The sequence below is a fragment of the Rhipicephalus microplus genome, chromosome 2 (assembly GCF_043290135.1).
Source record: "Rhipicephalus microplus isolate Deutch F79 chromosome 2, USDA_Rmic, whole genome shotgun sequence".
NCBI lineage: Eukaryota > Metazoa > Arthropoda > Arachnida > Ixodida > Ixodidae > Rhipicephalus > Rhipicephalus microplus.
The window spans coordinates 296,262,290-296,289,612 of NC_134701.1; the positions used below are offsets into that span (position 1 = coordinate 296,262,290).

At 48.3% G+C, this 27,323-nt stretch overlaps 1 protein-coding gene across 1 annotated transcript in view; it reads right to left on the reverse strand.

Moving 5' to 3' along the window:
* LOC119162682 (BBSome complex member BBS7) overlaps positions 1–22,407 on the reverse strand; it is a 287,576-nt gene extending 265,169 nt beyond the window's left edge. The window contains exons 1-4 of the mRNA XM_075882301.1: positions 22,216–22,407; positions 2,286–2,348; positions 971–1,033; positions 732–910 (exon numbers count right to left, since the gene is read on the reverse strand). Of these exons, the coding sequence (XP_075738416.1) occupies positions 732–910; positions 971–1,033; positions 2,286–2,348; positions 22,216–22,251 (341 nt within the window). The 5' untranslated portion in view covers positions 22,252–22,407. The remainder of the gene's footprint in view (positions 1–731; positions 911–970; positions 1,034–2,285; positions 2,349–22,215) is intronic.
* Positions 22,408–27,323: the final 4,916 nt, after the last annotated feature.

The following is a 27,323-nucleotide window of genomic DNA, read 5'->3' on the forward strand; positions in this document are numbered from 1 at the left end:
CACATTCAAACATGATAATCATGACACGGAAGTCATATACGGCATCATTTATTTTCACCTCGTAACGTCGTGCTGATTTTAAAGTGACATATCAACCTTTCTTATTCGTGCTTCGCATATCATCGATTCCCACTGTACGTGGGATCGGCCTTTTTTTTTCGCTTGAATTTCGGTGTGCGTGCGTTGTCGAACTATTTTATTTTGATCTCGTTAACTTTTTCCGTCATATCTATATGGTTTGACGGATGTTTGTGTAAGCGTTGTTATTTTAACGGTCTCTTGGCAATTTATTTTTTGTTCTGCCTAATTTTGTTCTTGTTTACCTTTGTTAACATTTCACACTGTGCCGCGCTGTGCGCACGGAAGCCAAAGAGACGGACGAGCCTCGGCCTTGAAAGTTCCATCTTGAAGACACTGACTGCAGTCTTCGTGACAAGATGTACTCTGTCTTTCACTGGTTGATGTGATAGCGGTACTCATGTGCTGCACCTGCACAGTGAGCTTTTTTGGCTGAATGTTTCTCTTCAATAATCCAACAATTCATAGCTTTAGGGGTGTGTGCATCTACCCCTATACTATGTTCAGTGTTCTTGCTGCTTCAAGCAACATGGACATACTGGCCAAGATCTTCTGCAGTGCAGCATTTTCTGTCTATAATGCAATGTATATCCTGGAATAAGCAACTCAACCAGCAAGAAGTATTCAAAGTGTAGCACAAGCTCACAACTCACATGCACCGTATGTTGTCTGTCAGATTTGTGTCGAACTTCAGGAACTGCTTTCCTTTTCGTGTGTAACCGGTGATCTCGTTGCCTGCAGCCACAAATATCTTGTCCTGAATGTTGCCGACGGGCCCGCCCAGCTGAACGCAGCCGACGCCTTTCCCAGCAGGCAACGTCTTGAACACCGTCTGTAGTTGAACAATGCGAATAATGAACAATGCCTCCCAAGAGAACAGCAGCTGACTTACTTCAATGCGACCACGGCTGGCCCCGAATGCGTGAACAACGCCAGACTGGCTGCCTACAACCACCTGCAAGAACAACACTGTCACACACAGGTCCCGTTAATTAGGGAGGCGATCGCCGGGCTAATTCCAAGAGCCGAAGTATCGGCCCCCCGAACCGCACCACGAAAGCGTGGACAATTTAGAAGTGGTCCTTATTGCCGCGCCAGCAGACGCCGGCTGTGGCGCAAAGAACAAGTCAGAGCCGAGAGTTGATAAACAAACAAAATTATATTCTCAATAATGGCAGATCGAAAACAATACACGAGTATGCACACTCCACAATAGTTGAGTACAATATGTCACCAATCAACCAGCGTACTACACAGTACAATCAGCCACACTCAAAACAACGGACACAGACAACAATTCACACTACAATGCAGTCGCATGCATTTAACAACCAAGACACTTAAGGACTAAAGAGGTAGAAAACCTATTCAGTCCAAAGTCCTTGGAACAAAAGTCTGAATGATACTCTTCCGAGAATCACTCACTCGAAGTCCAGCGTTGTTGTCATTCCGCTGCCCCCTGAAGTTTCTCTTCCAGGAAACCTCGCGTCTTCAATTGGCCACTCTCCAAGCTTCAAACTTCTTCGCCCGAACACGTCGGCTTCACACACGCAGCTGTTGCCACGCGTCTTCGCTCGATAGCGGTAAACCCACGCTTTTGCCTGTAGCTCGAGCCTTCACCCCTCAGGTGAAAATCCTCTTCATCTCCTGCTTTGTCGCTCGGACAAAACCTTCGCCGACTACATAGCGGAATCCCAACGCGCTCTGGCGCTAACTTCCGTCTTCTCCTGCTTTCTCGTCTCCGCTGCTCAATTAAATACCTTCCGCGCGAGATTCCAGAAGGTTCTCGTCATTTCGTCGGCGCGATACGCAGCGAAGGCTGGGGAGAGGGCGAGATGGTTGGAATGCCCTCCGCGATGGATGACTCAACCCGGCGTGACCACGCCTCTGTCATTCTAGAAATTTCGCGGGCTTGCTCGGCCGCCGATGTGGGGTGAGGAGGTTCGTCGGCGAAGCCACGCTTCCGAGGGGAGAGCGCGCGCCCGGGGAGCCTTGGATGTTTGTTTTCTTTTTTTTTCTTTTGACCTCCCGGCGTCTCTCCCGCGCGTTATCGCAAGAATTTGGCGGCGCGCCCAATTTTAGCGCTCGTTCTGTGACAAACACTGATTTTAGCTCACAGGGGTGCTTTCGACCGAACAGGACACAGCCGTACTGATGGAATCTATATTTTACAGAGAGGGAGAAATGAGCAGGCTCTTGTCGAATACCTTTTGGCATCCTTCCGATGAGCGTGGTAAGATCTTGACGGCCCCTGGCAATGTCCCTTCCACCTGCCGGGAGTCAACATAAAATGTTACACTTGGACGTTGAAAAATTCCCGGACATCATAGCACAAAGGGGAGACATCTGTAAACACGCTCTAGATAGCTATATGGAAGTGCGTACTTTTTTAAATTCAGGTCTTATTTTAATGGCTGTCGAAGCATTTCTTTGCAAACTTCGGTGATTTTGAGCGTATCTATCTATCTATCTATCTATCTATCTATCTATCTATCTATCTATCTATCTATCTATCTATCTATCTATCTATCTATCTATCTATCTATCTATCTATCCATCTATCTATCTATCTATCTATCTATCTATCTATCTATCTATCTATCTATCTATCTATCTATCTATCTAGCCACCCATAACATTTACCTCTTCCTGGCCGTTTCGGTAACGGTATCGATAACAAACTTCGTATGGCAATTCATGACTGTATGAAGAACATATTTGACTGGTCACAACATGAAAATTATGACATGTATGTCATGAGTGTCATGATTTACATATCATTGTCCTCAAGCTCTTGCGGTGGTTTTGTTCCCATAGCATATTGCAAAACTGATATGGTATGACATTGTTACATGGGGAACACAAGCGAGAGACTTTAACACCAAGATTGTCTCACGCATGTCTGGAAAGAACATGACCACATGCTGCACTCATGATGCGCTGGCGGCCGTTTCACTGGCTTCACTTATAGGCACCGTTCAGTCGAGTTTTTCAGTTTGACTGCAGCGCCAGAATATATAGCCTAGTGGGTGAAAAAATTTGCAGATCCAACGTAAAGAGGGAATCGATGATATGCGAAGCACGAATGAGGAAGGTTGATATGCCACTTTCAAATTGCCACAACGTTAAGAGGTGGAAGTAAATTATGTCGCACACGATTTCCGTGTCATCATTAACATATTTATATGTTTGGGTACCTTCATCATATATTCACGTCACGTGATGCCAAATTTACTATACGTGGAGCTAGTCAAACGGCCACGTGAACGCCATTATTGTGGTATGTTGTCATGTTGTTACATGACACGCGTCTCATGATTATCATGTTCGCACAAGTGATATATCTTCACCATCGATTGACGTCCTGTAACGCCAAATTTGGTTAATGTGGAGCTAGCGAAACGACCTTGAGTGCATCATGAAGAGCGCAATATACTCCAACGTAACGTATACGCTCGGACACTGGTCTAAGGGACGCTACGTTAGCAAAACGCGAGCACCTAAAGTCTGATGCAAGGCGCGACCAGCGTCCTACAGCGCGGCCCGATGGCCACCAATGCGAAATGCGACATGCTGCATTTCGTGCCGATGCGTTACCCAGGCAACACTGCGTCTCCCTCTTTTCGTGACGGAAGAACGCCGGACGCGCTGAAACACGCATGCGGAAAAGCAACGCAGCGCGGCGCGCGCCTGCGAGTACATGGCAGGACCAGTGCCTGGCGTGGCAACGCCGGCGTGACGCAACGAAATGAACGCCGAGGACCGCGTACACCGCGTTCCGTCGAAATGTATTGGCGCTTGACTGTGGCTTGTAGTCATGTTGTCACTTGACACGCATCACATGATTATCATGTTTGCACCAGTCACGAACCTTCATCATTTATTGGTGTCACACAATACGAAATTTGGCATGTGTGAAGCTAGCGAAACCGCCGAAAGTGCATCATCAGTGTGGCATGTAGTCATGTTATTCAATGACACGCCTATTATGATTATCATGTTTGTATGTGTTATTTACCTAGGTCATCCGTTCCTATGTCATCCTATGTCATTTACCTACGTCATCCTATGTCATGTATGTTCCTATGTCATTTACCTATGTCATCCGAAACGTATTGGCGCTTGACTGTCGCTTGTTTCCATGTCCGCACATGACATGTATCAGATGATTACCATGTTCGCACCAGTCATATACCTTCGTCATCGATTGACGTCACGTAATACCCAATTTGGCATATGTAGAGCTGGCGAAACGGCCGCGAGCACATCAAGAGTGTAGCATGCATTCATGTCGTTACATGACACGCATCTCGTGATCATCATGTTTGGGTGTATCATTTACCTATGCCGTCCGTTCAAATCATGTAATACCGAAATTGGTACATTTGAAGCTATCAAAACGGCCGCGAGCACATCATGAGCGTAGCATGTAGTCATGTTGTTACATGACACGCATCTCGTGTTTATCGTGTTTGCACCAGTATCATAGCTTCTTCCATTCCCGTCCCGTAATACCAAATTTGGTATAAGTTGTGGGGGTGCTGACAACCCCCCTGTAAAATTGTCTGCGCCGCGTGGCGCACGTGTCTCGCCCCAAGGCTTTATTTCGGTGGTGACCACCACCGGGTGATAGATGGCGTTGTGTTCGCTTTGAGTACTAATGTCCCTGAAAAATAAAGTAGCGCCATTCGTGTCAATGTGCAGACTCCTCTCCCCTCGCGTGCATTGCAGATAGTAAACGACGCTAGTTGAGGGGCTGTATGGCTCTTGGCCGCAAAGATGAGCTTGTGCTCATGTTTCCGTTAAAGCGCATCTGGGCGCTGCGGTTCTAGGCGATGCACCGAAAGAGTGATTGAGAAAGAAAAAAAATATAAAAAGTAACGTTATATACTACGATATGACGTGTATATAAGCAAGTGGCATCCAGTGGCAAAAGACATCACCGCAAGCAGGCAATACTCAACGCGATAGCCCACCGTTTGCACGCAGACGCGCTCAGCGGTGTCGCTCTCGATGGCAGCGCCACTGCTGTCCGTGTAATAAACTCGGCGGTGCTAAGAATCTGCGGCATGACGCACTAGCCTTTGTGAAGGTATCGCAAACGCCATTTTGTTTGTCCACTTTCGCGGTGTTTGTTTGTGGCTAGGTGTGCGCGCTTGGTATTGTTGTGTAGCCTGAGTTCGACCGCGCGTGAGTGGGTGCACGGTAATCCTGCACGTTTCGGGATGCCGACCTGCTGTGCCAGCGGTTGCAAAAGCAGGTACAGCAGAGGAAAGAAGCTATTTTCGCTTCCGCGAGGAAAAGACAATGCCGCTCGGCAAGAAGTGTGGCTCCAGCGTATCGGAAGGACTGACTTGGACCCTGTATCGTAGCGGCTTTGTGAGGTGAGTACCGGCGAGCTTAACTCTATCGTTTCGCTTGTATTCGTGTTTACAGTGTTGCGGTACTGTCAAGCTCGAGCATCACACAAAGAGAGTAACCACGTTGATGGTAAACGTGCATGCCAGTTGAAACGCGTGCCGCGTTTAGTGCCGTGTAAACGTTGCGTCTCTGGCTTGACCCATGCCGACCGCGGCGGCTGCATTTTCGATTGAGGCGGCGATTGAGGCGATTGAGGCGCGTGCTTTCGCATTCATAGTTTCCTCGTGGACACTCTAGAGGCGCTGCTGTGGCTGCTGGGAGAGGAGGTAGAGGCGAAGGGGTGCGGTTGACGCTACTTTAGTTTTTTTTTCAGGGACTTTATTTGAGTACCACTGTTGGTAGAGTGGAAGCGCCGGCGGTGGCCCCTGGCGGAAGGCGGGCCTTGGTCGTGGCCGAGAGTTGAGCGAGCCGTCTTCTGCGCGTGGCGGCTGCCGCGAACGGTTGTCTGTAGCGTGGGTCCCCGGAGCTCGGCACCGCGGGCTTCGCGCCGGGGTCCCACGTGGAAAGTCAGGCGTTGGCGACGCCGCCTTGGGTATGTGTTAGTGTGTTGGGTGTGATAGTGTGTGTTTATCAAGTTATTGTGTGTTTAGTGTGTCATTGCGTTATGTTGTTTGTATGGTAGCGTGTTAATTAAAATTGATGTAACATTCGGCGGACGATATCGTCGTCTAAATTAGTTAATAAATGTATGTATGTTGTGTGAGTTGTACAGACCGTGTCTGCTGTGTCTGTTCACTCCAAGAGCGTGGCGTGGCGTGGCGATGCGCACGTTCGCCTCGCCGAGACACCACACTGGCTGCCCAACGTGGAGCTCTTGGAGTATCGGACGACAGTTTTTGCGGTTCAATACAGGGATTTTGTTAGAGCCGGAGTAGAGTAGGCCTAGGGGGGACTTCTTTCCTAGCGTCGGTGGTGTGCTTTGTTGAGAAGCGAGGAGATTGGTTTTGTAGCGTGTTTGAATTTGTCGGCATTTTGACTTTCTATTTATTTATTTTTTGCTCGCAAGTGTTGTTATTTTTTGTTGTTAGTTTTCAAAAACGTTGTTGAATTAGGACGAGAGCCATGCGGTCCGCATCCTGGGGTGAGCTAGGCCTAGAGCACGTGGTTTGTAGGCCAGGCCCGAAGCGAGTGAGTACGGAAGCCTCGTGGGTGGTCTGATTTTCTGTAAATAGCTTCTTCTATCTCTTTGGGCTCAGGGAGCCGGGCGTCGTTGCTGTCTGGTATTGCGGCTTGATGCCGAGGCGTCGTGACACCGCCCGGGGCGGTGGACGCCGATCGCTCGGTAAGCTGCTGTGTGCGGTGAGTGATAGGGCCACCTCACAGATTGGATGTCTCCTCGCGGCTGCCTCTTCTGCGCCTAGGCTGGGTGCTGCGTGGATGCCGGTTGTTGCCGAGCGACTCATTAGGCCTAAGGCTCTGCGCAGCCGCCTGTAGCACGTGGCACAACTAGGTGGATCGTGGGGTTGAGGTGTTGCGCTCTGCTTCTCTCACTTTTTTTATCTTGCGATGCAAGGGTTAGGAAAAGTGCTTTTTGTTTTATTTTGATGGGCGTCTCGGCCGCCACCGATGTATTGTTAGCAGTACTGACCAACGTACCACGTGGACGAAAAGCTCGAAGCTCCCTTCCCGAGGACCTACTCGATTGTTTTCTTCCAAATTTTTTTGTTGTTGTTGATGTATTCACAGAGGGAGGGATGTCATCCACGGCCGGCTATCCTGCACATCGTCAGCGTCGCTGGCCAGGAATGCGGTCGCGAGGTCGGGCGATGGAGATGAATGGGACCTGCGCAACTGCCTGCAGTCCGGCGCCCTCGCGAGTGCTGGTCGCAAGTGGAAGACGTGTCGGCGCTTGCGACGGATCGTCGCGCCGACGGCAACGTTGCTGTTGCGGGGCCGGTACTGAGGTGAAGTCTAGCCGGACAGTGTAGCAGTGTCGACCAGCGGCGGTGTCGTGGTGCAAAAACATTATGGTCGTGCGATATCATTTTTTGTTAAAGCTTGTGTAGCTAATTTTTGATTTCGGGATATGGTTTGATTTAAGGTTGGGGGAATGTGAGGGTGCTGACACCCCCCCCCCCTGTAAAGTTGTCTGCGCCGCGTGGCGCACGTGTCTCGCCCCAAGGCTTTATTTTGGTGGTGACCACCGCCGTGTGATAGATGGCGTTGTGTTCGCTTTGAGTACCACTGTTGGTAGAGTGGTAGCGCCGGTGGTGGCCTCTGGCGGAAGGCGGGCCTTGGTGGTGGCCGAGAGTTGAGCGAGGCTCTTTTGCGCGTGGCGGCTGCCGCGAACGGTTGTCTGTAGCGTGGGTCCCCGGTGCTCCGCACCGCGGGCTTCGCGCCGGGGTCCCACGTGGAAAGTCAGCCGTTGGCGACGCCGACATGGGTATGTGTTAGGTGTGATAGTGTGTGTTTATTATGTTATTGTGTGTTTAGTGTGTCATTGCGTCATGGTATTTGTATGGTAGCGTGTTAATTGAAATTGGGGTGTTATGCGGCGGACGATTTCGTCGTCTAAATTAGCTAATAAATGTATGTATGTTGTGTGCTTTGTACCGACCGCGTTTGCTGTGTCCGTTCACTTCAAGAGCGTGGCATGGCGTGGCGCTCGTTCGCCTCGCAAAGACCCCACAAAGTGAGCTAGCGAAACGGCCACCAGCGCATCATGAGTGTGGCATGTAGTCATGTCGTTACATGACACGCATCGCATGAGTATCATGTTTGCACCAGTCATATACCTTCGTCATCCCTTCACGTACCGTAATACCAAACTTGGTGTATGTGACTCTAGCGAAACGCCCGTGAGTGCATCATGAGCGTGGCATGTAGTCATGTTGTTACCTAACACGCATTTCTTGATTTTCATGTTAGGGTCTGTCGTTTGTGTTCTTCGTGCAATCATGTCATACCGTAGCCGTTTTGCAACATGCCATAAGAACGAAACCAGCGCAAGAGCTGCAGGACCATAAAATGTATATCATGACATACATGTCATGATTTGCATGTTGCGACTAGTCGACTATGTTCTTCTTACAGTTATATTTTTTCATACCAAGTTTAGTATTGATACCATCATCCAAACGGCTAGGAGATCTAAAAGTCGTAGGCGGCTAGATAGATAGATAGATAGATAGATAGATAGATAGATAGATAGATAGATAGATAGATAGATAGGTAGATAGATAGATAGATGGATAGATAGATGGATAGATGATGGATAGATAGATGGATAGATAGATAGATGGATAGATAGATGAATAGATGATAAATAGATAGATAGATAGATAGATAGATAGATAGATAGATAGATAGATAGATAGATAGATAGATAGATAGATAGATAGATAGATAGGTAGATAGGCTCGAAGTCGCCGAAGTTCACTAAATGCTTCGCATTTAAAAAAGCAACCTTAAGACGGCCTCAATCGAAATGGTACGCGAAGTGCGTCTCGCATCTTGCACCTGTCAGTGGATTGTGCCCGTGATATACACATGGGGGACGTGAGCACGCGTCTTTTTTCTGCGTGTCCCTAATGGTGAATGCCAGAAACATCAAGACGGGCAGTGTGAGCAAAGCAGCTCCATCTCGTCAGTGTGCGGCGCCTATACCAAATTTGGTATTACGGGACTTCAATGGATGACGAAGGTATGATACTGGAGCAAACATGATAAACTTGAGATGCGTGTCATGTAACCACGGGACTACATGCTACGCTCACGATGCGCTCGTGGCCGTTTCGCTAGCACTCTAAGGCAAAATCACCAGAAAAGGGAGTAACGGAGCCCAATAGGCGTGCGCGATGAACGGATAGACAATTGAGGATAAACCACCGAGAGAATCGTGCCGCGTGCAAACCACCTTGTCGCCAAATACGCTCCAAAGGGATGAACCGCGCAGGCATTGCAGGCAGCGCACAGAGCGTTGCCAAGGTCACAACCGTTCTCCTTCCCTCTTGGCTCACTCTTTCCCCGTATTTTGCTGGCGACGGTTCCCGTTCCGTCGCACTCGAAGTGCTCGATCACGGCCGCCTGGATTCGACACTCTAGGATTTACGACGTGGTGCTTGTGTGTACGCTTGGATGAGCGCGGGCTACTGCTTTTGCGTTTCGCTGCACCCATGAAGTCTGGAGCAAGTCTCGACACGTCACCACGCCGCACTGTATTATCTCTGGCTTCAAGATAGTCACGACCAACACACGACAGCGACAGTTCGGAAAGCTAACATGGCGGCAGAGAAGACGGCAGACCTATGGGATATATACTTCAGTCCGACTAAGGGCAGAAATCAGCGCTCCATTATTTCGCAAGTTGCTTATCATTATTTATTCTACTCTATTTGTCGCGTGTGCGATACGGATCACCCTTGCCGGCAATGGGCTCGGTCGTGTTGTATATCGCACGCACGAAATGCGCCGCGAAGGTCACATTGGGTGTCTACAGTTCGCCTGTGCTTTGCGACCGCCTGTTGCGCTACGGGGATCGAAATGAGTCTGATGCTGTTGTTGAAGCTGTTGTGCTACGGGAATAGAAATGAGTCTGACGCTTTTGTAGAAGCTGTTGCGCTACGGGGATCGAAATGTGCCTGATGCTGTTGTTGAAGCTGTTGCGCTACGGGGATCGAAATGAGTCTGATGCTGTTGTTGAAGCTGTTGCGCTACGGGGATCGAAATGAGTCTGGTGATGTGTGACATCACGATGAAATTATTGACATGTCATATCTCACGTATGTTTTTATTTCACCTTGCACGTATTTCTCATATGCATTCGTGCTCATCCTCTGTCGTGTGTGACTCACTATTTTATATACTTAATGTGCAGCCGTGGGCACACACCGTCCTGAAGGCTTTGTGCGCTGTCGTCTGCGATGCCAGTCATCCATCTCACGTACGTTTTTATTTCACCTTGCACGTATTTCTCATATGCATTCGTGCTCATCCTCTGTCGTGTGTGACTCACTATTTTATATACTTAATGTGCAGCCGTGGGCACACACCGTCCTGAAGGCTTTGTGCGCTGTCGTCTGCGATGCCAGTCATCCATCTCTTTCGTCAGAGTGAGAAGCTTCAGAAGGACTGTGCGAAATGTGAAGGCAAAGTTATTTGTGTGTCATATATCACACGCATGTTTTTATATTAACTTGCATGTACTTGTCATATGCGTGCACCTTCATCTTCTGTCACGTTTAACTATTTTTACCATCTTATTGTACATACAGCCGTGGGAACGCAACAGGCAGAAAGCTGCGTGCGCTGGCGTCTGCAATGCCTGTCATCCATCGCTCTCGTCGGAGCAGCTCCACTAGGAGTGAACAAGGTGTGACAATGAGACTGACTGGACTTGTACACTTCGCCAAAAATTCACCTAAAAAATGGAGAAACTTCATGTGTATGTAGAAAAATAAAAGATTTCGATGTCTCACTTTTGTCTTTCGCTGTTGCCGTGACTGCGAAAGCAGTTGCACAAAAGTGGCCAACTACTTTTTCGTGTGTTCTTTTCTGCACTATTTCTGTCTCACTGCGCTGAAAAACAGGCGAAAAAACCTTAGGCCTGGCGGAAAAATAAAGAAAAACAATGTTTGAACTGGGGATAAAAATTTCCTCCGAGTGGAGTATTTGAGTGGATCAACCATTCGTCCGACTAGGTGCAAAAATGAGGACTAACGGTTGCCCAGTAAGGTGTAAATAGGGGGATTCACAGTTGCCCTATAAGGTGCCAATGAGAGGATTAAATGTTAGTCCATTGAGGTGAATTGTTGGACTAACGGTTACTCACTAAGGTGTAAGTGTGAAGACTAAATGTTAGTCCCTTGAGCTCATCTGTGGGGACTAACTGTTAGACCCGGTGCCGTTAGTCCTTAAAGGGATTAATGGTTGTGCCAGCCCCATTAGTCACCGAAAGGACGAACCACAGACCCTTTTAACACCCTTTTGCCATAGAGTGTACCAAACTTCGTAATACGCAACGTGAGAGAACGGCATAGGTAAATGACACATGTAAACGTTATCATGAAATCATGACATGTGTGTCATGTAACAACATGACTAAATGCCACGCTCATGATGCGCTCGAGGCTAATTCGCTAGCGTCACATATACCAAATTTGATATTACTGTAGGTGAATAGATGACGAAGGTAGTGTGGTGCAAACATGATAATCATAAGTTGCATGTCATGTAACAACATGGCTACATGCCACGCTTATGATGGGGTGGCGGTGGTTTCACTAGCTTCATATATGCCAAATTTGGTAAAACGGGACATGAATGGATGACGAAGGTAGGATACTAGTGCAAACATGATAAACAAGAGATGCGTGCCATGTAACAACATGACTAAATGCCACTCTGTTGATGCGGTCGCGGCTGTTTCGCTAGCTCCACATATGCCAAATTTGGTATTACATGACGTCAATCGATGACAAAGGTATATGACTGGTGCAAACATGATAATCATGAGATACATGTCATGTGCGGACATGACTACAAGCCACAGTCAAGCGCCAATACATTTCGACGTGACGCGTTGCGCGCGGTCCTCGGCGTTCATTTCGTCGCGTCACGCCGGCGTTGCCACGCCAGGCACTGGTCCTGCCATGTACTCGCAGGCGCGCGCTGCGTGGCGTTGCTTTGACGCATTCGCGTTTCAGCGCGTCCGGCGTCTCTCCGTCACGAAAAGAGGGAGACGCAGTGTTGTCTGGGTAACGCATCGGAACGAAATGCAACATGTCGCATTTCGCGCTGGTTGCCATCTGGCCCCGCTCTCGGACACTGGTCGCGCCTGGCGTCAGACAGTACAGTGCTCGCGTTTTGCTAACGTAGCGTCGCTGGGCCAGCGTGCGCGCGCGTCAACGCTACATCGGAGTATATTGGGCCTTGCATGATGCGCTCGCGGCCATTTAGCTAGCTCCATATATAAAAAATTTGTTGTTACGTGACGTCCATGGATGACGAAATATATGACTCGTGCACGCATGATAATCCTGGTGTCATATAAGAACATGACAACATACCACGCTCGTAGCATGCTCGCAGCAGTTTCGCTAGTTTCACTTATAATAAATTTCGTATCACGTGACGCGAATAGATGACGAAGGTAAACGACACATCTTAACATGATAATCATGACACAGAAGTCATGTACGGCATCATTTACCTCGACTTTAATTGTAACATTGTGCTGATTGTAAAGTGACATATCAACATTTTTCATTCCTGCTTCGCATATAATTGATTCCCACTGTACGTGGGATCTGACAATTTTTTTTATTTATAGCAAATAAGCATCCTTGTTTTAACGCTGTAAAGCTGTTTGGCCCTGTGTACCCTGCGTCTCCCAGTGACATGCCGTTCCAGCGTTCCAGTAGCCAGCGCGACACGGGGGGGGGGGGACTGATGTTAAATGAAAAGAAGAGAAAAGTTAGCCCTGTAACTGTCTTTCAGGGGTAGGACACCTCAACAGCAGCTCACGAGGGGGGGGGAGTAAAGAAGGGATTACAAGGTAAAAAGATAGAGAGATTGAGGAAGGAGAGAGCGAAGCGCAGGGACAGCGAACAATGGAAGTAAGAAGAAGATAGGACTGGGTCCATAACCCGGCATGGTACTGAAGCAAGACTGATAGTTGGGCTAGTTGGTGGTACATTATGGGCAGTAACAGCCCACAAACTTACGGTACGAAGAGAAGAAACACAAAGCGCTTGTTTGTATTTCTTCTCTTCGTCCCGTGAGTTTGTGCGCTGTTACTGCCCATAATGGCACTGGACGCGGCGGAGAAGGGAGGTCATGGCAAGGACTTGCCTGCTCCGCCACCGACGCATGCTGACGGTCGCTTCTTTCCGAGCCTGCCGTGTACCCGCTTTGCAGCGATACGGTGACGATTTATTCGCACTTTCAAGTGGTTGATTGATTGACATGTATGGTTTAGCGTCTAGAAACCACCATGTGATAGACGCCGTAGTGGAGCGCTCCGGAAATTTCGACCACCTGGGATTCTTTGATGTGCACCCAAATTTGAGCACAGGGGCCTACATCATTTCCGCGTACATCGGAAATGCAGCCACCGGAGCCGGCATTTGATCTCACGACTACCGGGTCAGCAGCCGAGTACCTTAGCCACTAGACCACCGCGGCGGGGCTCCCAGTTTCGAGCAGTAAGTCACTAAATGTACAAAGTAAATGTATTTATTGTTGTTGAAGGTTAACTAAGCTGCAGAAAGTATGTATCCGCTTTGAAAATATTGGTGCAGGGTAGCAAGACATCAGTTGTTTGCACAATGCACGTGCTCGGCGAAATCATTGCAAAGAAAATATTCGTGCTAAATGGGTCTGGCTTTATTACAACTTGGTATAGACTACGTGATAAAACATTTGTGTCGAAGTATTGCGAATGAAGTTAGGACGTGTTCAGTTTACTTTGAACATTGTGCTTTATTGTGCAAGTTATGTCTGCCTCTGCAAATAATGTAACTCGTAAGACAGAATTCCACACTGGGATGCCGGAGACTTTGTATGGATCTGTCTTTCATACACAATAACTTTTAATAGTGAGGAAATAAAGAACGCTGCAGACCAAAATATGGTTTCCGGAATTTTCGGACATTAGATCTCATTTAATTTCTTCTCAACAGTCGTCAGGATTACGTATTCGCATACGCTGATTCACGGGAACAGCTGACTCGATCTACCATCACGTCCTAAACGGCAATGATCACTTCATGTAGAAGCACTACTGATAGCTATCGTTTGCAAAACAAACGCCAGTAAGTCGAAATAAATTGTTTCGATGACGCACTCCTATTCGTGGCCCACGTGATCAGTGAGTGAGAACAACTTTTTTATGCTACAGTGCAGACGCTGAGGTTGCCACGCCTCACCCGGCTACTCCCACGTGGGGACCGGCAGGTCTAGCCTGACGGCCCTGTCGCGGGCACACTCGACGGCCAGGATTTGGTCCTGAAGTTCTGGGCTGTGCAGAAGCGCATCCCACTCGGGTTTGCTATAAGTCGGCCCAAGCGACCCGCACTCCCAGAGCATGTGTGCTGATGTAGTGGTCTGCCCGCAAGTGGCACAGGTGGCATCGGGGAATTTGTGAGGATAAATTGCATTTAGGTATGCTAACGACGGCTTCGAGTGGGTTTGAAGTAAGCGCATTGAGACGGTCTGTGCTCTATTGAGTTTTGAATGGGGCAGAATAAAGCCCTTTGCTTCAATGAAGCAACGATTGGTCTTGCACGTAATGCTGATATACAAATTGATGCGGTTCTGGGGTAATCAACCGTTGGGAAAAATTATTTATAAGGTGGCTCTCTAAACTGGTAGTTACAAGCGTCATAGCACAAATACTAGGATTATGCACGTAGACACTATCTGAAATCAGTAGACGTTTGTGCAACTAACCGCAACTTTTCTTCTAATGAAACGAAGCACCGAAATTGTTCCCCAAAACATGAAGCTAAATAATGTGATGAAATATGAGTACCTACGCGCAAGAAAATCTAACGCAAAAGCTGAGGCGGTATGCTGGCGCGAGGGCATTCGAAATATTTTACGACACTGGATACTGACTTACGCACGGCCCGCAGGAAAAAAAAAAACGCCACCAGAAGTTACTCCCATGCGTTTGATACAGCTACCAGTTGGGGAAGTGAAACAATCACATCTTTTCAAAGGAATCACATGTGAACAAGGCGACCTGAAATGCAAGTACGCTGTCGTATACGTTTCAGAAGTGCGACATGATTGCGGGACACGCTGCAGAGTCATTTAAAAGTACTTGTCGCTGGACTAGTTGGTTCGTCATACTGAGAGAACTTGTAGAAGTGTAAAAAACACCTGAAGAAGTTCTTGAGAGGCGCCTAGCCAGCCAACGGTTGAGAGTGAAGTACGAGCGGACGGGAAAGTGGGGCGCAGGAAGGACATAAGTAACCATAGCAACGCATGGTGGCGCTGCAACTTTGGACAGGCAGCGCCATCTTTGGTAGAAAAGTAGATACCAGGGATGTGTATTGCGCGTTTTTCCTTCCCGCCAATGCGCTGCCGCTCGCTTACGTGCTCGTGCAGAGACCGCGCGCTGCTTTTGAGTAACCTCACAACATACCGCCTGCAGTGTGGCTTCACAAAGATCTCGGAGCTGGACAAGCATCCGAGAAGCGAATCTAACAGAGGGAATCTCGTTAGTCAAGTTTATGACTTGGAGCAAACGACGGAAGACGGGAACGGCCGAGTCACTGCGAAATGCATTTCTCAGGTCCTCTGTGATAAGCCCGTGTACGACGTATGCCTCGACGGAAATCTCATTCTGCCGATATGAAGTCGAGTACTCTATCAATGTGCTGTGTTCACGTATATGGGAAGCATATAATTGTTGTTTTGATGTGGTATCTAGCAGTAGCAGCCGTGTCCTGCCATGTGGAAACGTTTGTAGAGGGCTGAAAAAATAAATAAAACTAAAGTTGTAGGGTCATGGTAATAAAATGTACCAGAAGTTTTAGCGTCATGTCCTCCATGCCACACATGAACTACCTACGTCGCCGTGATGGAGAAAGCCATGTTTAACCACAGCGAGCCAACTTGAAATGCTCGCCTTTTTTCCCCGGCTCTCGTGTCCTGCTTGCTGTGTTCGTGAACTGTGACTATGACAGCTTTAAAGGTAGGCAGCGTCGCTTGGTGTTGTCTGCATTGTTGTGGCAGTCCACAACACAAAATACTTCCGACCTCACCGACGCTTCCTTGGGTCCACTTCTATCGCGGAAAGGCAACTTCGCACAGCGAGCGTCTCGTTTGAGCGCACCAAGCTGACGGCACGGGGTCCAAGTTCCCCTCGCCAGTTTCCCACACCGAATGCAGAACGCGGTGCGCGCGTGCCGCACGCACTCCCGTTTCGGGAAACACACTGATACGCCTGTAACCTCACTCACGCCTCTCCTGAAATTTTTCGGAGCTCGCCGCCAGGGCTAGGCACAGTGTTGTCGTGACTCCACAAACTTAAGCCTCGGTGCCCTACATAGCGAACAGCGAGAGAATGAGTGGCGAAGCACTGCACCTACCCTATCCTACACTCTCTCGCACCACACGTCCCGGTTGCTACGAGTGAGGTTAAACGGGCCCAGTGACACTATTTGAGCATGTAATTTTTATTGCTTCTTCAGGTGCTCTGGAATGCGCCGATATCGTTGCGCAAATGGCAACACCGAAATCGACACTGTTATAATTTTAATTCAAGGGACAAACTACCTAGGTTTCAGACTGCGGCGACACACATTGGCTATTTTTGTTGAGAAGTGACGTAATGTCATGTGACGTGACGACAAACACCGTTCTCTTTTCATTGACTGGGTGCGAGAAATAGCGTGCAATATTCATATGGTGGTAGCTAGGCCATACGAGTGAATGCTAAAAACACCAAAAACCTTTTTAGATGCGGAGCATCTAATACTCGAGGCTTGTAGTGCGGCGCCGTCCGCAAGCTTCCTCCTCCTTCTTCCACCATCTGTGCATCCCTTCCTCCTCTACACACCGCGCGCGCTTCACTCCTCCACCATATGTGCATCCTTCCTCCTCTACACACCGCGTGCGCTTCTCCTCTTCACGAACATTCGCTAGCTGTATAATGTAGCGCGCATGCGCCGTCACGCTTCGAGAACATCGGCAGCTGACGCGCGCGCATTCGCCGTCGCGCTTCGAACGGCGCGCTTCGAGAACATCGGCAGCTGACGCGCGCGCATGCGCCGTTGCGCTTTTTCCCCTTCTCAAACATTCGACAACTGACAGTGCATGCGCCGTCGCGCTGTATATATACTCAAGGTCGGCGCTCGCTCGCTCAGTTGCCGCTCGTCGGTTGGTTTGTACGGCGCGTCGACGTCCAAGGTCGCGGTGAAATGAATTCCAACGAATCCACAAACACAATGATCGACCTCCCTTCGACCAGCGCCGCCCTTTCGCATACGTGTGTACGTGTTCACTCATTTAACACCCCCTCCTACAACCACGTTAACCAATTTAGCCATCGACCCAAGTAAGTCGCAATTTAACACCCCATTTCACATCCACGTTAACCAATTTAGCCATCGACCCAAGTAAGTCGCACTTTAACACCCCGTTAACCAATTATATGCTCCGCATTCTCTTCAGTGTTCCCCCGAGGAAAGCTGCGGGCAATTTTTTTATACTTCCTCAGAAAGAAATCATTCCTGTTTCGAAATGCTGTATTTGGAGAACACCGAACACAACACAGCCTGTGAACAAGGCTATCATACGCCAGCAAGCAACTAAACATGGAAAGGCATGCTACGTTTTTAGGGAGCCAACATTGCGACGGGTAGTGGGTGCCGGCGTTGACGTAGAACGAGTCTTGCATGCAAGCTGAGAAGTAACCCTGCCTAAAGTGTATGTGTGTATTTTACACAGTGTAACCGTGGGAGCGTCATCTATGGTTCTACTCCACGCACGTGGTTCATAGTAACCATGCTAAAGATGCCGTCAAAAAGAGAGGTAGTGAGGTATTGTGTGAATACCATCATGTGGTGACATTTCCGGAATGTCTTTAAGAGACGCGCACTGGGACTTGAAGTGGTCTTTGACGTCAGCAGGCGAGTGAAATGCGAAAGAGAACGCTTCTCTTCGTCGTCTGCTCGAGTTTCGAACTTTGGGGACTCATAACTTCACGGTCCGCACACCAATTTCCATCATTCTTGTTGCATTCGTCTCAGTAATGATCGCTACGCGTGTTCCGGTGCTAGATAGGGCTGTTCAAAAAGTGTCGCAGGGCCCCTTTGCGCACGCGCCCATAGCTGTTGCTCGGAGAGGGATTGAGAGCAGAAAGATAACACCTGCCGGCACGCGGGCACTGGCGCACGGTTAACGCGGTATGCCTGACATTGCCCGACTAAGAAATTCATTGGAAAAAGGGAGTGGCGCTTTAACTTTTAATCTGGCTCCTCTCACACTGATGCGTAGTCACGCGTATATAACTTGGAGCATTGGGAAAAACAGTTGGCAGTGCGTAAAGTGTAAGCGATGTAGCCCCCATGGTAGCTGCTACTGTACTGCCAGTACGTCGATCGCTATGGTCCTTAAATAATTTGGCTTGTAGTAAAGCTCAACCACTTAAAAAAGTGCTTTGCTGCAAGTGCCTTGAGGCATCTAAATTCGGCTGAAGTACGTCAATACATATTTATTGAAACATTTTGTACTAAAGTACTGATGACACTGGTGCAAAATTATACCACCAAAAAGTAATCTTAACACCGGAAAGGAAAATTATGCCCAAAACCGATGCACTATATGCAACGCACTAGCATCCATTCCTTTTTTTTTCACAACCAAGTAAACAGTTACTCACAGCGCAAGAAGGACAAAGACGCAGACGAATGATAACACAACACGAGTGCTGAATCTTACCACGAACTATCGCCAAATAGCTAAATGAACTATTACAAACTAGCCCACATTTCCCTTCTTGGCAAGTAAACAGAGGTACTACAGAATTCCACGGTTCCATTCGCAAACAGTGCAATGTTTACCGATCTCGAAGGCGAAACACCTGATCTGAGAATGTACTGATTGATTTGTGGGGTTTAACGTCCCAAAACCACCATATAATTATGAGAGACGCCGTAGTGGAGGGCTCCGGAAATTTCGACCACCTGGCGTTCTTTAACGTGCACCCAAATCTGAGCACACGGGCCTACAACATTTCCACCTCCATCGGAAATGCAGCCACCGCAGCCGGGATTAGATCCCGCGACCTGCTGAGAATGTACTGCCATGCGCGTTTATTGATGACAGACCTTAAGCTACCAAGTCGGAAGCACACACATCGTTGTTTTAGAGCAGGATGGGAATATGTTCCAGGCGGTGCCATTGAAACGACTTCGTAGTACGGAGGCACACGCACGTTCCGGTAACGAAGAGAAGGGACGTCATCTCGACAAACAGCTCGTTCCTATTTTGGTTGCCCTTTGGGAACGAGAACGCACCGTCGGTCTGTGGCCACCGTGACAATTCGGCGTGCAGCATCGCCAGGATTTCTAGCTGTACACTATGCGAATATCCAGTTCACAAATATCCACGCCCCTGTTCACAGGCACAGAAAAACAAGACTTTTTCCAGTTACCAAGAAGCACGCCACATAAGCGTAAGAACATGTGGCCTGGCAATTCATTTTTTTGCACAGCTTGAGCTGGCGTGTGCAGCGAAACACGACGTGCACCTGAATCGTAGCACACATGCCTACAGCACTTTCGCCTCCATCGAAAATGCAGCTAGCATTCGTTCACGTGACCTGCGGGTAAGCAGCCGAGTACCTTAGCCACTAGACCTCCTTGGCGGGGCCTCTAATGAAGAACGGATAATCTGAAACTACCGTTGTCAGAGTACAATCTAAAGCTAGTCATGTTTCGCACTAGTGTCCATTCAATACGAGCGGTGATTTCGCTTTTTTTTTGATCCACTAATATTGTTGCTTCTCTTCAGCTGGAAAAACGTTGTGCGCGCTCTTCCCGAGAGTCTTATTCACAGCTCTTGGGCCAGGAGAGCCTCCATTTAGCGTTGGCGCCTTCACTTTAAGTGGACACACTGGTTGGTAGTGCGTCACTCGGAACACAGAGCATGTCGAGACACAGCGCCAAAGTAACATCTCAGTGTTTGTTGCAGGTGATCGCATACGCATGCGCACGCAAGGAAAGGGTTGAGGGGGAGGGTGCAGCCTATTGCGTCAGGCGCTTGTCGGATCTGCTGGGTTGATCACTTTGTGTGCTGCTTCGCACCATTTCGCGTGGTGTAACCAGGGGGGATGCCCCCCCCCCCAAAAAAAAATAAATCTGCCTACACTTTTAGTGGTCTTGCGAGATGCGATATACAGGGCGTCCCAGTGATGACGCAGCCTGGCTTAGAAAAAGAGAAACGGCGAAGCAAACCTAGTGCGTATCGTTCCCAGTACACTACTAATTTTTGTTACTCATTATTACCACTATATTTAGTTTATTTATGTTTGTAACTCAAAATGTACGCACCTAATTATCAAAATGTCGTAAAGCTGATGTGCACATGTTGAAACGTGATCTGCTTGTGCTACTTCCAAAGACGTATTAGTTTGGCCGCTCGTTTTTTTACAAATAAATAAAGCCCGCGAAGTGTTAAAAATAACATATGACTGCACTTACACCTGCAAAAAAAAAGCTGCGCCCTCAAATAATCTTACTGGAAGCAACCGCTCTGCCTCTTTTCCGTCGCCAGAGACAGCGTTATTGGCATTTTCATAATAAGAAGAGTAATTTCTGGTTTAAAATACGAATATGACTAGTTACTTAGTTGTGAATAATGAAAATATCGGTAGCAGTTACTACAGTATTGACTGATTTGTAGGCTTTGACGTTCCAAAACAACCATATGATTATGAGAGACGCCGTAGTGGAGGGCTCCGTAAATTTCGACCACCTGGGGTTCTTTAACGTGCACCCAAATCTGAGTACACGGGCGTACAACGTTTCCGCCTCCATCGGAAAGGCAGCCGCCGCAGCCGGGATTCAAACCCACGACCTGCGGGTCAGCAGCCGAGTACCTTAGCCACTAGACCACTGCGGCAGAGCAGGTTTAACGTCTCAAAACCACCATATGATTATGAGAGACATCGTAGTGGAGTGCTCCGAAAATTTCGACCACCTGGGTTTTTTTTAACGTGTACACTAATCTGAGCACATGGACCTACAGCATTTTCGCCTCCATCGAAAATGCTACCGTTGTAGCCGAAATTTAATCCCGTGACCTGCGGTTCAGCAGCCGAGTACTTTAGCCACCGCAGTGGGGCTGATTGGTACACACTGAGTATAGAGTTCAGCTCTATTGGTCTATTGCCGTACGTGTGCTTCTTAGCACTACTTACTGTTTTAATTCGATTCCACTATAACCAGGAGTATTTTTACTGGAGTGACAGTGAGCGATACATATTTATACCGTGACCATTTCGTAACAAACACCATCTCTGTGTATCCGTTGTCGACGTCATGCCTTACGCTGCACAGATATTGGTAAAAAATCGTGACAAGGCAGCGAGACGCGACGTGCTGATTATCACGTCTAAGCCGTCGCCTGTTCTCTCGACACACTGAAAAATCTCACCGAATATTTCGTAATCGTATACTGTGGTCGTTTACGTTTTGGGCAATACTTCGCTAGAAATTTAAACATGCTATTAAACATTGCGCACACAATATAGCTCTGACGAATATCTAAGCAATGAGTCTCAGACCAACGATGTGGCAAGTTTTTCATTACTTATAAAAATACTCGCAAAATAGGCATTGAAAAAATATCTCGTTACACATTTTTACATTTCGGCGCAGGTTTGCTATAGTATGACAATAATAAAAATATATTCGAGACAAGTGAAACAATTGTGTAGGCGTATATGTTTATATTCTTATGAGCCAACAATTCACCATGTTTGTTTTTGTGAGTTATCACATGCATCGTAATCAACTTTGTCATTTTCATGTAATTTCTCTTCAGCTGATTTCTTAACTAGTTTAGACATTCATAAAAACTAACAGGAAAGAAATTTATTTCACTTTCTTCTCACACACTGCTTCGAAGCAGAAAGTTTTGGCTAATAAGTTAGAGCCGTCATGGTGTCAAATAATATTTACAGGCATAAAAGGTCAGGCAATCGCCGGCTCTGCATCTGACACGGAAATGCGTGTGCCCTTCGAGTGATGCTTCGCTTACCTGAATGTAGTCGCAGCGATTGAATTCTAAATCCATGACTTGCAGCGTTAGTAAGCAGCGATCTTTGTAGCATCGATTCGATGGCGCTCTTCGAACACTTTTTCCACGTCTACGGACGCGGCTGTTGCGAAAACAGCGGTGGTCGCTAGGTTACCAAAGATGCCACTGGATTGGAAGCCGAGGTAGTTGCGGGGCTTTTAAATACGGGCCTGGCAACGAACTTGAAGTGAATATTTGTATTCACGCGGAGATGCGCTTTTCGTCCGCTTCCTCATTACTTGGCTGTTGCAATTAACTCATTTTGCCTGTTTAAAGTGATCGGCTCCAGGTGCACGATTGCCATTAAAGTAAACGTTCTCTTCGTTGATGACATGTGACGGAAAAGTTCAGCAGCGCAAAGCAGCACACGTTGCTTTATGCTACGGAAGTGATGTGGTTCGCGTTAATGACACAATATTGCCCCATATTGGAGCACCGGCGATTGGTATCCGCATCACACAGTTAAGCTCGGTCGCCGTAATTGTTTTAGTGCCACGACAATTATGTAACATATTCTCAAAATACACATGAAATATTTATGGCAGCTATGCACTATAGTGCCAAGTAGATGGCCTTCTTTATTCCTTCTATTTCTTCAGTGGTCGTCGCTCCTTATTATGCATTGCTCTGTGTGTTTTTCTCTCTTTTTGGTACCTCTTCGTCTGCCTTTATATATCTAACAGTTCCTGTGCGTTTTTCAGTGTGGGTGCACTAAGAAAACCCTGGTGGTCCAAAATTCCTGGGCGCTCCACTGCGACGTCTGTCACAATCATATATGGTGCTATTTGGAGGTAAAGCCCAATATATGATCATATCTCTTTTAGGGGCGAAGCTCCTTAAGGGGCCACTCATCAGTCCCCACACCAAATTTTAGTTAGTGAAAGTTGTTGGGTGTCTCATGAGAAACATTTTACCACAAAAAAAAATTAATCGGTTCATTACAAGCTGAGAAAACAGTTTTTTTTTTTCAAGTGGCAGGAAACGAGGATGAGAGGAGGCGAGCTCAAAACCCTTGGCGCTCCTTTGCATAGCCTTCGCAAGCCAAGTATATTCCCTACCCTCTAAGTCATTCGATCAAGAGGTCACGTGCACATGACGAGCCCAAACAATCTTAACCCCCGGCCACACGAGTGGCGTTGTTTTGTTGACCAGCGTCTCCTTTGACGTCTTTTGCCTGTTTCTACGGGATAGTTTGGAAACGCTGGCTGAGATGAATGATGACGAATATACTTTATTTTCGTATTCGGCATGTTTGTGTTCCGGGCTAGACCGCACAAGGAGGTACCGGGAGACATTGTCTCTGTACAGCCTCGCTGGCCTGCTGGATAGCCCATTTTTGGTCTTGAAACTCCCAGCTTAGCAGCACAAGCCGCCACCCTGAGGACCTCAGGAGAACTTGTTGATAAGTTGGGGCATTCCCATAATATATGTTTGTAAGACGCCTTCTCTGTTACACATAGCTTACATTTATTGTCCGGGAATAAGTGTGGGTAGCTCCTGTGGAGGTGCACAAGGTTCGGGTAGCATTTCATCTGTAGCTGTCGGTATTCCGATGCTTCTTGCTTGTTTAGACTCGGGTGAGGTGCGGGAAAGTCGCGTCTTGCTTCTCTGTAGTGTTGCATGTATTCTGTGTGACTTATGACGAAGGCCTGGATCAGACGAATTACGTGCGCTTCTTTTATACCTCGGTGTTTATTCGTGACCCTGAGAATCAGCCTCATCGCATTCGTGACTTTGGCGTTTAGTCTGCATATAGTCTCGCCGTTGGCACCATTAGCCTCGATTACTAATGCCAGTACCCGTATTTTTGGAACAATCGGTATAGCTGTGCCCTCCTGTGTATGAATCCTAATTTCCTCATATTGCCGCTTGTTTTCCTCTGGCTTGGGTGGTCTGCCTCTGATTGCTGGCCTGTAGAGAAGCTCTGATTTCTCCGGGGAGCTTGTGAGTCCTGTGCCTTCCAAGCATCGCTCAACTGTTCCTATTGCTTTTTGGAGTCTCTGTTCTTTGTAGCCGTCGCTGCCGTCACTGACCCGTATTGCGACGTCATCCGCGTAGATAGAGTGATATATTCCTGGGATTTCATTTAACTCTTCTGGTAGTTCAATCATGACTAGATTAAGGAGCATTCAGGATATTATGGAGCCCTGTGGAGTGCCTCTGTAGCCCCATTCTTGGAGATCAGATGTAAGGCCTCATAAACTGAGCCTTGCTTTTTTGTTGGTTAACAAATTTCTTACGTAATTATAGGCTCGCTCACCCATGTTTAAGCTCGATATGCGGCTGAGAATTGTTTCATGAGCAGCATTGTCAAATGCTTTCTTGTGATCCAGACCGAGAACAGCTCGTGTGGATCTTGTGGAGTAGTTATGATTTGGTGTTTATTCTGTAGCACGGCGTCTTGGGTGGCTAGGTGACGACGGAAGGCTATCATAGTGTGTGGGTAGTGTTCACCATCCTCAAGATAGTTTTTGGCTCCATTTAGAAATGCATGCTTCATTGCTTTTGCTACAACTGACGTTAATGAAATGGGTTGGAGATTTACTTTGTTGATTGGCTTTCCAGGTTTTGGTACAAGGATTGTTCTAGCCTCTTTCCACGCATCGGATATTGCCGCTTCTGTCCAACATTTGTTTATGTTGCTTTATGCATGCATACTGAGATTATAGGGGGCGACGCGCGTGTGTGCCTGACGAGGATGACGAAGGGTGGTCTCCGCTCGATTGATGGTGAACTGCTCACGCCATTACCGCTGGTTTCAAATGCATCTAATCCACAGCCTCGTCAATGCGGCGTCTCTTCTTTTCGATAACATATTTGGTGGAGGTGGAACGTTCCCCGTCCTCACCACGAAGCTTCACAGTGGCCGCATCATTCGGTCTCCGGCCATGGCTACCAATAAGAACAACTTATCAGCATCTCCATCTGTAGCTCCAGCCACCACATACCTGATGATGCCTCACCCCCGTGATCTCGGTAAACTCTCCGCACAACCTGGGCTTGACGTTGACTACTGGCTCCGTATGTACGAGCGTGTTAGCCAGACACACAGATGGGGCCCTAAAATGATGCTCGCCAACGTAATATTTTACTTGGACGGCATCCCACGTGTTTGGTTTGACGCCCATGAGACCGAGCTCATCAGCTGGGATATCTTCAAGGAGCGACTACGCGACCTCTTTGGGAACCCGTCTGGTCGCCAAATGGAAGCGTGAAAAGAACTTGCCACTCGTGCGCAGTCTTCAACTGAGTCGTATGTCTCGTACATACAGGATGTGCTCGCGTTGTGCCAGAAAGTGGACAAGAAAATGACAGAGAGTGACAAGGTGGGCCACATTATCAAGGGCATCACGGACGACGCCTTCAAATTGCTCGTGTATACCAACGCTACGACAGTAAATATGATTACTAAGGCATGTCGCCGCTTCAAAATGGCCAAAAGCCGCCGTGTTCTGCCTCAGTTTACGCGGCTACTGAACACGACTGTTGCGTCAACCTGCACCGATCTCGGTTCCCCACCACCCATGCAGGTCAGTGTGGCACGTATAGTTCGATGGGAGCTTGAGGCACAATGTCTGGCACCATTTCCACCACATCCGCTCGACCACAGCGCCACAGAAACACCTCCGGCGGTCTCCGTTATCCAAACCGTCGTGAGACAGGAAATTGCAAAGCTCCGTATTCCTGTGGCCTGCTCTGCCTCCCGACCCACTTCCAGACCAATGACAATAAATGCACCACTCCATGACTCAAATTTTATTGCGCGATCCCGCAATCCGACAGAATGTAGAACTGCAGACAACAGACCGATCTGCTTCCGCTGCCACCGAGTTGGCCATATCTCCCGCTACTGCCGCAGCACTTGGACGCCTTCAAACTGGAGCCCATTTTCCTCTATTCGACCATACGAGGACTCCCGTCGGTATTCGCCCAGTCATGTGTACCCTTTTTCCGACGTCCCTAACAGCCGCTCAACCACTCGTTCGCCGTCACCTCAACGCCGCCGTTCCCCATCACCCCAATCACGCCGCTATCCATCGCCGGTCAACTATGGATCCTCTCGGACGGAAAACTAGATCATGCAGCTCCGGGAGGTAGTGCTGCATCAATCACGACTGATACAAATCCTCCGTTCACGCTTCCCACTGATACTGCCACCATTGATGAACGAGCCGCTGTGGCTCATACCCGTTTTTGGGCTACGAAGAAGAAGAGAACGTTTTGGTTGCTCCGGTTCGGGTGAACTCCTGGCTGCAGATCTTGTTTTTGCTCGCGACATTACTGGTGGAGATGCTGGGTACGTGTACTTCAGCTGTGTCGGCCATCGTGGAGACAGCTACATCTCCCAGAGCAAGAAGCAGCCACCGCCTGCGTGGGTTACCCCCTGAATTTGGTCCCTTGACATCGACACCCAGAAAGATGGCAACTTCGATGACAAGCCAGGCGGTCCAAACCAGCGATGCCCATGGTTCTCTTCTCGCCCATGTTTTTCATGCGCCACAAACACCAAAGCCGTTCCATGGAGATCTCTTCGAGGATGTTGATGACTGGCTCGACCACTTTGATCGGGTTGCCTGTATCAACGAATGGGACGATGTTCGCAAGCTGCGCAGAGTTTACTTTTACTTGGAGGATTCTGCGAAGACATGGTACGAGAACCACGAGGGCTCCTTTGCAACCTGGCAAGAGTTTAGCCGTCAGCTCCGTGACGCCTTTCGGAACACCGAAAGGAAGGAGAGGGCCGAACAAGCCATATCCTGCAGAAACCAGCGGCCGAACGAACGAGTATCCATGTTTGTCGAGGACATGCTTCGGCTCTTCAAGCGCGCGGACCCCGCCATGCCCGAGGAAAAGAAGGTGAGGCATTTGATGCGTGGAGTAAAAGAACAGCTTTTCGCTGGGCTCGTGCGCAATCCACCAACGACAGTCGCCCAGTTCATCAGTGAGGCGAACACAATGGAACGTACGCTTCAGCAGCGGTCATCACAATACGAACGCCAGATCCCGGCCACCGCATGCTCTATCGGCTCTGACAGCGAGAGACAGGCCCTTGCAGACTTCATTCGAAG